Here is a 12,352-nt window from a genome sequence, read left to right on the forward strand (position 1 = left end):
TTTAACTACAGGGCGTACTCTACTACAGGGTGTACAAAAATTACCACAATATCTAAAAACAATAAGTTCATCGATATATGTATTATATGTTCAGATCCATGTAAATGGACATAGTACGACCACTACCAGTGGAAGTTAGTGTTAAACCTGTAGGTGGTAAAAAGGTAAAAGAAATATAGAGAAAACAACATACATGCACTATGGATCTTGAGACTTTACCAGAGGGAGCATCAGCACCTTCAATGAAATAATCAACTCTGCTTTGGTATTTGTAACCTGCATTGCATACTTCCTAACATAGCATCACTGATGCATCCACCAGGCTGGCCAAAAATAGTTGCTAGGTGCATGTTCATCTCCAGTAAAAACTGTTGCTTTAATTGGTAGAGCAGTGATCACACCAGTATCACCTGATGCAAAACAATACTGATGAATACCTTTAGTGACCTCTACTGGTGACCAGCAGGAATTGAAACAACAAACATCTTTTTCTACACAATTGTCAGGCCCACTGATCCTGTAATCAAAATGCTGCATTATCCTTGAATAATGAAAACCTGCAAGTAAACCCAGACTATGTCCCACAGAACCATTTATGAAAAATAAGAGAAGGCAATAGTTTAATGATGCCCCATATCTGTATCACCTTATTTCTAACTTCCCAATTTAGCATTTACTGTGTAAACAACAAAGAAATAGTTAAATGATACAACACTATAATATTGCAATTAATTGATATAAGGGCTGTGGTGATTGTTAATTCATGTGAATGAACAGTTAATGAGCTATAATGCTTTATAACCTAGCTGTAATGAATTAAGTTGTAATTTATATAAATAGTTTAATTTATGCTGTACGATGATCTGTTCATTTGCTACCCATTAAAAAAAGATCTTGCTTTCTTGGACAATACAGCAAAAAATATGAAATGAATTAAATTTTGTCTACAAAAATCCCCAAATACTGAATCATAACCACAGTGGGATTCTGACAGGATGCCAGGGGTGAACCATCATATTGGAAAAAGCTTCTCCTGAAGTCAGGCCTCCTCTAGTGATCCTGACCATCACCTTGGCAACAAAACAATAAACATCATTTAACAGGAAATTGTTCTTTTTCAATATTTTTAATCTTTTCTTATCCAGGAAAAACCTAATAACCCTTAATGTCTTTGCCCATTGTCACATTTATTCAGTTTCAAGTCCTCAGCAGCCCTATTACATTCACTTCCTACAATGTTTTTCTTTTGCATGTGTTTTTCTAGTTGTTCTCCAAAAGGCAGGGTTGAAAGAACTATTCAGTTCATTTACTGAAGTACAAGTCATGGCACTACACTGTGAAAATACTCTATTACTAAGTTCTACATTGAAATCCTATTTAAGTAAAAGTGTGTAAATATTACCATCAAAATGTACTTAAAGTATCAAAACAAGCTATATGTAGATGGTTTTTGAGGTAATATATTAATGTATATATTTACTGCTGGATGTGTTTAAAATTAGATCAATTATATGTATATTACAAACTGTAGTTTAATTATCATTGTATCATATTTTACAAGATATTGTATTTGCCAAGGGGAAAAAACATGGATGTTTTTCTCCACATGTGTTGCATCCTGGGGACAGAAGAGACAGCCAAGATAACAATCACATTTGGACCAAATGGGACTAAGGTGCGGCTCAGAGCCGAAGATTACGGGTAATACCCAATTTGAGCATGACTGAGGCTGACACGCAGTGTTTCTCATTTGGACCAACTTTGGGTGGGTTGTTCCTTTGGATATCAGTCTTCTTTCTAACTGGAACCAGACTGTGTGCTCAGATTTATATTATATAGAGTTCATTGCTTTGAAATCTGAGAAATGTCATTCGAAGCCCTTGGTGATGCTATTGGATATAAGTGCAGTGCGCACTTGTAACACTGACGCATGGTTTGAGCAGAAAGCAGACATTTTGAACCCAAAACTGTATATGAAAATGAGAAATCCATCACCACCTCTTGCCATAAATTCATAAAAACACACATATTTAAAAAATGATGACATATATACAAAGCAGAAACATCTACCTAAATGAAAGAAATCTTCTTATCATCTTGTATTTGATTTGGCCTCTGAATTTTCATTTTGGCTCCTGTTTGTTAACATGGACCAGCCACCAGGGGGCAATTGATTTAAGGTGGTTTCACTTTCGAGGAGTGGTCACTTTATCCGTCTTTATAGAGAGTCTATGTGCTGAATGGAAGGTTTTGAAACAGTATGTCTCTATATTGTCATGTGAAATTCATGTAACAAAGCAGTGCTAGTGGTTTACTTTGAACGCAGCTCACTGAGAACAAAACCATATTGTGGCATTGTAGGTTGCTGGTTTCCTAGAAAGCTAATTTTATGCATGTTCAGCCTCATGATTTCCTTATGCCTAGATGCTACTTCAGTTGTTAAGCATAAAGCATAATTCAGTTCAGTTCATTTCAATTCAACTTTATTGTCATTTTACTGTACAGTTCTGCAAGGTAGTATAAGATCAAAGTGCAAAGTAACCGACATTAAAGTGCATGCTAAATATATATTACTTCTAGACAGTCACAGTTAAAATACAACAAAATTACCAGTATAAAAATATAAGATATCTGGTAGTACACATATGTATGCATTTATGCTACAGCCATTTAAAATTTAAAGCACATCAAGTGTAAAACAAAGTAGTTTTTTTATACAGAGAGTCTGATTTAAATGAGACAGCAAGTCCAAAGCCATGATGGCAGCACTTTGAAGCCCTGGGTGGGCCGACTGAACCGCCTTTATCAAACACATTGAATGGTGCCTGAATTACCTTTGACAAACTCTGTATTGTTTGAAAACATATTGAATCATGATTTTAATACTGTAAACTTTTTTAAGATACCAATGTTAATTTTAATAAGGGTGCAGCCAGAACAAAACTGCAAATTCTTACCTTTTGTGTCGTCTATTAGGAACATACTTATCGTATGTCCATCAACTTTACCCTGTTCGAAATGGAACAGTCCACTGAACAAAAAGCATCCAAGTGTTTTGTCCTACAATGTGTAATCCTTGAGAAAATCCCATAAAAGATCCATTGTTCACTTTGCAAATCTACCCACTTTGTTTTTTGGTTGTTTTGGGGCATTTAATTCTACTTTTGATGTGAAGCAGCTGTTGTATTCCTATTTGCAATCTTGTGCTGAAAAAACAAACAAACAAAAACAAAAAGCAAGCTATGCTTCACATACTGGGGTATAAGTGTAAATCTATCACAGCATCACGAACATGATTCAGAGAGACCACAAAATAATTTGCTCAAGATGAGGCATTTCTTTTTTCTATAAATCTATGGCATATATAAAAAATAATTCAAAAAAATGTTTTTAATGGTAAACAGCAAATGTTCATTTTGCAAATTATCTCAACTTAAGAGAATATCACTGCAGGCACTGACACAACAGTGTTTATGTGATCTGATATGATTGATCTATTTTTTTTATTTTTGTAATATCAACACTATTAACCACTTACCATCTTATATAAATTGCAGGGTTGTGATAAGATTAGATGATCGATTAAAGCTTGTAATGTCAATGGACAAATGTACTGAGATGAGATGAATCAATTGTGTTGTGTACAAATATACTGTATCACAAGGATTACAATAAAGCATTTAGTATGCTATAAGTTATATTTGTTGATCATTTTCTTTTACAAGTCAGAGCATAGATTCAGTCCATAGCCCCAGGTCTATCAGTGCTCCACAAGAAAATGATGCCAGATATCCAAATATGATTGCATAGACATATTAATCACATAATCCATATTTACGTCATATATGACAATACAAACATACTGTATTATATTTAAACGTGAAATTTAACTGTATTTGTACACTGAAATATTGTCATATTACTATTAGAACTTCTATAATTGAATTACTGTAGTTTACTGCTTTTCAAATAAAGTTCAAAACAATAAGTAGCTACAATCTCAAAAAGACACAAGTATCAAAAACTGAACATCTAATAAACAATAAGTAAAGTAACTACTATTTATTGCTTTTCAGTTTCCAACTCCCTGGGAGCTGTGTGTGCTGTGTGCTGTCTGCACAGTTACTGCTACTAGATGTGCTGAAATATTGGAAGCAATTGGATTTTTGATTATACCTTCTTTTGTCAGAGCTTTTCAGCCACACGATTTTTAAAGCTTTGTTTTTCATGTAATGTGCGCCAGCAGTAGTCCATTGCTGCTGCCTCTGTGGTTAATGATGATAAAGATAGCAGGAGAAAGTGGGTGTGTGAAGCAGGCCTGAATGAACCATAGTGGACAAATGTGAGGGCACAGGGCTACAGTGTGATGCACATTCTACTCTGACTGTATTAAGATGAGTCTGCAGAAGGTATACACAGTGTTGTTACCTGTCTCTAGGTCTCTAGCCAGGTCAGGAAAACAGGAGTGGATGTTGCTCTCCACAGCACTCAGTTTGCATGTGGTGGTTGCTGTAACATAGAAATCGAAGGGATTGCAGGGGTTTATGTGGTCTCGCACAATTAGAACTCATACACAGTTGTCAGCATAGTTACAGCACACATGATCCATTTGATGCCATGAGGTACAATAAAAATGATTTAAAATAGAAAATTTAAAGAAGAAAAATATTCTGTAAAATAGGCACTTATCACGTTATGTGGCTGGAGCACCTACAATGTATACCAAATCATTTTCCTTATGGGCTGGAAATTGTTTGATCCATTCTCAAATGTAAACCAATGACAAGAGCAGTATATACTCACATTTTAAGCATTTGGGCATTGCTCCCCATTTTCCTCAGCTCAGGTGGTTTTCAGTATGGCAAACTTCAACAGTGCCAGTGACGTGTGAGCAAATGGGATGGCTAAACACCCTTCATGGTACTGCTCTGCACCTCATTGTCACCTAATTTCTTCACACATTGCCAGGGCCAGAAACAAAAGCATTGAATGCTTTCAAAGTTGCATATTTGCTTCAAACAATTGTATTTATAAAGTCAAACTCATTCATTCAGCAGTTAAAATAAGTTTGAAGATATTCTTCTTTTGCTTTATGTTGGGATTATCTCACATACCTTCCTGCATAAGCCATAGAGCACTGAAAGAACACAAGAATCCAGAACATGAAGAGAAGGATGTTTAGTATAGCTGACCTGATCCTGGTAACGGATTCTGAGAATGTCAACATAAACCAAAATCACATTCTCCAGTGGCAACATTTTATACAGAAATAGAAATATGACTGCAGAAGCAATTACCAACAGTGCTGTCCCAAACATCTGCATGTATTACCAGTCCTGATCCTGTTATCCTGTGGACTTCTTGTGAAATGTCATTCCCAATCCAGTCTCCAGACATTTCTGGATTTTCCTTCTAATGCTGCCTGGCACACCTATCTCTCATGCCCATGTTGTCCAGCTCTGACTCACCCACCTGTTTCCATTTCCCTAACAAGTTCCACTGTTTACATAATAGCATAATCATGCTTACCGACTTAGCCTTGTCACCGTCTGTTCCCTTTCATTTTACATTTACCATTCTTCCACTCAAATGGATTTCTTGATTGGTTTGGGCTGATTGTATGTCTCTAACTTCCCTTTGGACTTTGACTCTAGTTGTGGTTATCATTGCTTGGTTGTGTTGCAAGGACTTACAGTAAGCCTTGTATGTTTCTATTCTGTTACCACCACCTGGTCAAGGATGGAGAAGTTTCTCTTACCTGGTCTGTGGTTAGTGGGCTTTCTTGACTTTCTTTCTGGCCTTCCTCATGTGAGCTTCCCTCTGTGCTTTAGATTTTCTACTAGGTCTGGATGTGCAAGCCACTAGTCAGACTCCCAGGCAGCCTCAACTCTGGCTAGCCACAAGCCAGTTACTTTTTGGTCTGCTCCACCCCCCTGAGTCAGCCTTCAGTGTGGCTCTTACCCAGGGAAGGGTGACCTCTTGAAGTTGCCTTTTATGGGGACTCGCCTAGCCAATCTTGGGATAGAGCTAGTGGTTTCACCCAGTGCACCCAAGTTCCAAATCCCCAGCACAGCTGAGCCACAGCCTTCCAGGACCACCAAGCCACAGACACCAAAGGGCACTACATATGTTCCAGAGCTTGCTCTGTGCTGCTGTCAATTCATCTGACTATGGGTCTTCTCCAGAGTCTGCTTCTGAGCTATTTCTTGGGTTGGCCATCACTGCTGCACTTTGCTATTCCTGAGTTGACTTCCTTGGCTGTCTTGGTCCCTGAGTTGGCCACCCAGTCCAATGCCATTCCAGCTTTGGAGCCTATTGCTGGTTAGCCTCTCCACTCAACAACTCTATGGTTGTGGAGTTGGCCTCTATTGATGCCCCTTGAGTTTTAGAGTAGCTCCAGAGTTGGCATTGTCATTGATACAGAATTGGTCTCGTTTTTGCGGCCCCCTGAACTTCAGAGATTACTTCCTCTGCTGATGGCCAGCCTGCTCAAAGGTCAGCCACTGTTGATGATGTTCAGCTTAGTTACCTGACTGCTAGCCATACTTTGCTGCCATCTGCTTGGTGACAGTCCCTGTGTCTTGCTCACCCACCCAAGGGTTTTCAATACTAGCATCCAGCTCACAGATCACCAGCATGACTTCCTCCAACCTTTTCAGAAAGGTTGTCTTTACCATTGGCCTCCTCTCTAACATCCCATGGGCTTCCATGTTCACCACCAGCCTCAAAACATGTCCTCCAAAGGGATTTCACTGGTGCCCTCCTGCTTGTCCACCAGACTGGTGCTGCTTTTACTGCTGGTCTGAGTGAGTGCCTTCGAAGAAGGAGCCTGTCCTCTGACCTCCCGAGTGGCTTTGTAAAGGACATCATCACTTCCCTCCTGAGTGTCCTGTTTCCCCTGGGTGGGCACATAGGTACCTTCTTGATTTCTTCTGGTCTACAGTTCTTCAACCCATAGACCATTTGCCAGAGTTCTCCAGATCCTCCATTCTCCAGCCCCCCAGCCTTCTTTGCTTCTATTCTTCTACTTTTTTAACAGCCTGCCTGTCTGACTGCGACGGGGTCCTCCTTCTCTGCCTGGCATGTTTCCTGTGGTTTGTGATAGTATTTCTCACAATCAAAGTCCACACAGTATGATGCAACTGCAGTAAAGCCGAAAGGACAGTTTTCCTTTACAAAAACACTACCCTTTGAACCCACTCAGTAATCCATAAAGGGGAATACAATATCCATGTATATGTTATTAGATATTCTCAATTACCTTAGTCAAAAAATGGTAATGAGGGGGATTTTAGTAAAACAATTGTAAAGGCAAAGTTTAGAAGAAATGTACTTCCACACTTATACCAGAAATGTGTTGTTTTTTATTTTCAAAAATGATCCCATAAAAGCTTGTTTCTATTTGGCAATGACTAATAGTAACATTTATTTAACAGAAATATTATTGACAAAATCTGAAATATGACACTTTGAGCTCAGTTGACGTGATTGTCAGTACAAATGCATAAAAAAACCTATGCACACAACATAAAGAAGGTGAAATGCAGTAGGTGTTAAATCACCAAATCTGCTTTGCTGCTTTGTAGCTACATTCTTAGTGGTTTAGTCTGAAGATACTTGCTGTTTATAAATAGATATAATAATGTATGATGATGATAATGGTTCAGGGCCTTAAATTGATGATTACCTTTAAAATAAAATATATTACAATGATTTTAAATGGTAACACAACTGTACCCAGTGCTCAGTGTTGTAGCATGGTTTTACATTGAAAATTGTGATGATGAAAAAGTTATATGCTGAAATACTGTACTTCTCTGCCTTTTTACAGATAAATATGTTAAATACATTCTATTGAAGTATTTTCCAAAGGACAGTATTAACAGCCACCAAGCAGATTTAAAAAGAATTTATGGCCAGTATTGCACACCAGTTTTTAACCAGATTCTCCACATTAGCTGCTGAACTCTGCCGACACCATAGCAGGAATATTATAACATCCACTTGTCAGAGGACCAGTCCAACAGCTCCCCACCTCAGTAGAAAGCAGGGTTTGTATGCTCAATGACACAGCGCCGGCAGTGGCGTCTCACAAACCGCAGCGCATCTGGGGACACTTCACAGTCCTGCACATTGAGAAGCTGCAGCTCACAGCAATTAGCTGCCAGAGCTTTGAGTCCTCTACCTGTTACGCTCTCACAGGCTCGAAGACTCACTCGCCTCAGGCCTTGGCAATACATAGCCAGCTGCTCCAGCCCACTATCTGACACCAGTGGGCATTTACCCACATCCAGAGATTTAAGTTTTGGGCAGCTTCTAGCCAAATGGCCCAGGCCATGATCTGTCAGCCCCTCGCAACCCCTCGCATTCAAGTAGCGCAGTCTTGGGCAGTAGCGAGCCACATAGCGCATGCCCACATCTGTAATACGAGTGCAATGGGCTACACTCAGATAACGCAGGCAGCCTTCCAATCGGGCAACTTCACGCAGGCCGAAATCTCCTACCAACCGGCAGTCACTGAGGCTAAGCTCTCTTATTGACGGGCAGTGGAGAGCCAAGTGGCGCAAGGCTTCATCTGTCAGTCTGGTGCAGCGGCGCAAAAACAGATGTGTCAGGCGGGGGCAGTGGGAGGCAATAGTTCGTAACCCCTCATCCTCGAGGGAAAAGCAGTCGGTCATGTCCAGGTAGTGAATGGAGATCTGCTGGCCATGCAGAGGGGCCAGCTGGAGAGAGGCCTCTTGGGTAAGGCTGATACATGTCACCTTGGAGCAGCCTGGAGGAGGACGGAGAAGTTGTCAGCTCAAAAACAAGTTATTTCTTCAAAGTAGAATTTGTTTCTTTTAAAGGACAATTTCATATTTTAAACAATTTTTGCTCGCTGTAATCATTCCTCCTGTTTATAATATTGATTAGAGACAGAGAGAGATCCATTTCTAATGTCCTTCATTAGCAGTTTATTCTAAAGTTACACTCATTAGCGCAGAAAGAGGAGTGCTTAGAAGCCTGCACACAACAGAAAATATTTTCTGTTTAAATGCATCGTTCTGTAGTGATATAATTATAAACAGCTGTTGTTATAAACAGTTTGACAGAGAGACTTATGTGTATGATAGACCTCAGCATAAACTTTAGAAGAGCTACAGCTAATTATTTATAAAAATAAAATAAGATTGCTACATCCTCACTTAATATGGACTTAAAGCAAGAAATAGGCTGCATGGAAATAATGAGCACAGCCTGCAATATTGAGACTGAGGTTCCATGTTATCTGTAAACAGATTCTTGCAGATCTACTGTTTCTTGATTGTTGATCCAAAAATGCGTTGTCCTCTTGTGCACAGAGAGCAAACATAGGACACAATCATTACGTCTGATTATGTACACTAGATATAACATGTAAAGCATTTGTTAGTTTTTCTCACTATGCTCAATTATGATTAGCCACCTGAGGGGACCAAGTTCAATGCACTTTGTTTGGCTACAGGCCTGCAATTGGAAGCATGAAAATGTTTGAGTAAAAATAACTGCAAGAAATGTAAAATGTGGTTAATTTCTAAAAAAAAAAAAAAAAAAAAATCAAAGTCTGATGGTGTTACAGGTTAAAAAATCTAATTATATTATTTTTGCCTCTCAAATACATGCCACAACTTTTTAAAGGCTATTTTTACAACAAAGGCTTACTTCCTGGTGCCAATGCTGCAGAAATATTTCTGCCACTGGGATCCTATCCATGTCACTGTTATTTGTGTCACTTACTTGATGAAAGCAGCAGACTGGCCCTCTTACTCATGTTGAGGTAAGTCCTGCTTTCAGCTAAAGAAAGCTTTTCTTCTCCCAAATGGGAGCTTAAGGTTGGCAACGCTTCTTTTGCTCCTCTAATGATTTTACCAGCTTCGAAGAAATGAATGCAAAGGACTGAAAGGAGAATTCTTTGAGGTACATCCATGCATGTGCGTGATGAAAGGTAGCAGCCACTCCTCAATAAAAAATGAGTAAGTCTGCCTTTAGCCACCAATCAAGGTAAGATGGCTTTGGTTGCTTTTTATAAAATGTAGCAAGAAATGTGTTTTCTTTTTACCTGAGAGGTTCAGGTGTTCCAGGTTAGGGCAGCAGGACACCACCTCAAACACAGCCTCATTAGAGATGTTATAACAGCCAGCAACCTCCAGGCGGCGTAGCTCTGGGCAGCACTGAGCCACCACATGCAGTCCCCGGTCAGTGAGCCTCTTGCAGCCATTCACCACCACTGTCTCCAGGGTAAGACACACATTTGGGGTGTCCTGGCACAGCCGGTGGGTGAGGACCCTGATGGCACGATCAACATGGAGTAGCTCTCCTGTTAGCCGGACAGTGCTCCACAGCCTTGGATCCCACGCCAGGTTGTACCACCGCCGGCATACACGTGCACAGCGGCACAGTTGATTGGTAGGGAGATGGGAGAAGATTTGAAGAAGGGTGTGGTCAGGAAGGAGGTCAATGGGGGCATGGTGGTGTGTTTTTGATTGGCGGGAGCGAGTGTGTGTGCTGGGCTGAGGGTGGACCACAGCGACTGTCTCAGCTGGGGCAGAGGATGAGGAAGACGAGTTGGTCTCATGGCCATTGCTGGAGAGGGCAGGTGAGGAGAGAGAGGAAGACTTGGATGGCAGGATCAGACCAGGACTCGGGGTACTCAGAGTCCTTGTGCTGGAGTCTAAACCTGAATAAAAGAAAGATGAGATAGATATGTAGATTGATGTGACAAAAATGAAGAGAAACAAAGTGTGGAAGAGCGAATTAGAGTCTGAAAGCGGCAAAAGTTTATTATATTTTCTTCTGATATTGCCAAACTGTAAATTTACATTAAAATGTCTTTCCTCACCACTGTTAGAACTATGAAGACAGGATTAACATTGTGGAATAGTCATGGATAAAAACCCAAAATTTCACACTGGAATTAAACTTCAGTCTCGTGTGGGAAAACCTTAAGTTGTTTGACCCACCCACCCCAACTTCCCCTCAACAAGGTCTCTCTCATTTTATATACTACTTCACCTCAGTTCTTACTGCGCTTCCATCAAAATTACTCTGGGTAATGGATGTTGCCTGACTACAACACACATCTGTTGGTCATAATAACCTTGTAAATCTCAAAAAATATCAAAAACCGGTGCAATTACAGCATCCCAGAGAACAAGGTGATGTCAGTTTTTGTTTTGATTCTGCTGATCCTGCCGTCCAACAAACAGTTCAATTCATTATCATAATCAACAGAAAGAAAAACAAAAAATTCTCACATTTCAGTACTGATAAGTATTATTCAACCCTGTGTGTCACAACCCAAAGTATCCTTTACTCTACCTGAATAGTAAAAATCAACATCTTTTGAACTCCATCCAAGCTTGTAGTCAAGGCTTCCAATTTGTATTCTCTCAACCTAAAATGAGCTAACCTTAGGGTTGTTCTGTTGAGACTCATCCCCACAGAGTAGAATGCTGTCAGAATCACAATAGATTTTTATGATCAAAAAAGCAAAACTGGATACCATAGTTTCTGTTCCACTCATTGTTTTCATTTTCAAACTTGTTTTGCACCCTGAGGCCTCCATTGGTGGAGACTAGTATCCCTTCCTCTTCTGAATTTCATGTTGTGTGGATGTTCATTGTTGAGGTTCACACTAAACACTGACCTTCACCATTGCTGCTTTATTTAACTGAAAGGATTTTCTTCCATTAATCATCTTTGTGTCTGTGATGAAATAGAATGATGATAAGAAAAATATACAAAAGCCAAAACAAGCATCAAGAAATGCAAGGTAGTGCAACAGCCACACCGGCTTTTATCATCACCGAGGAGGAGTTTCCATGGATTTAGTTATCATGTTTTGGGATGTTTGGGGAAAAAAGTGTCACATTTATCTTCCAGCCATTAGGGCAGTAGTCACAAAGCCTATTCATCAGATGGACCATATAACTTAAAAGTAGGCAGCTGAGGAGTTTGGTAGAGGGATTGACAATGTTCACTGAGCCCTGTATAAACACTGGGGCCTTACTGACAGATGTGAACTGATAGCTGCCATGTCTGAAGATGCAGCTGTGAGAAGCAGAGGCTGTATCCCATCATGTGGCATGAGACCATCGTTTGTGGTGTTGGATCTGAATCCTGGAGTCGACCCTTCGTACTAGAAAACTGCGTGCTCTCAACTGATGTTATCTGTGTTGTCTCATTACCCTGCAGTCCATCTTTGTCCAGTGTTTAGGAGTTTAGGTGGATTGATAGTCATCACTAAGCATTTTAAGTAGTCGTGAGAATGATGTCACTTAGAGGCTTCCAATTATGAGTCTGCAGACGTTAAAGACAAAACATATCAAATTAA

At 39.9% G+C, this 12,352-nt stretch overlaps 1 protein-coding gene across 8 annotated transcripts in view; it reads right to left on the minus strand.

The window, feature by feature from the left end:
- Positions 1 to 2,683: 2,683 nt before the first annotated feature.
- Positions 2,684 to 12,352, minus strand: part of LOC113121374 (F-box/LRR-repeat protein 7) — a 33,194-nt gene continuing 23,525 nt past the window's right edge. For 3 of the 8 annotated variants that reach the window (XM_026291749.1, XM_026291751.1, XM_026291752.1), the window contains 2 exons: positions 10,079 to 10,696; positions 4,134 to 8,773 (listed from right to left, as the gene is read on the minus strand). In XM_026291749.1, the coding sequence (XP_026147534.1) occupies positions 8,037 to 8,773; positions 10,079 to 10,696 (1,355 nt within the window). In that variant the 3' untranslated portion in view covers positions 4,134 to 8,036. Of the gene's footprint in view, positions 3,207 to 4,133; positions 8,774 to 10,078; positions 10,697 to 12,352 lie in introns of those variants that run through there. The other 5 variants (XR_003294712.1, XR_003294709.1, XR_003294711.1 and 2 more) reach the window with 5 other exon arrangements.

Source organism: Mastacembelus armatus, chromosome 20 (genome assembly GCF_900324485.2).
Source record: "Mastacembelus armatus chromosome 20, fMasArm1.2, whole genome shotgun sequence".
Taxonomy (NCBI): domain Eukaryota; kingdom Metazoa; phylum Chordata; class Actinopteri; order Synbranchiformes; family Mastacembelidae; genus Mastacembelus; species Mastacembelus armatus.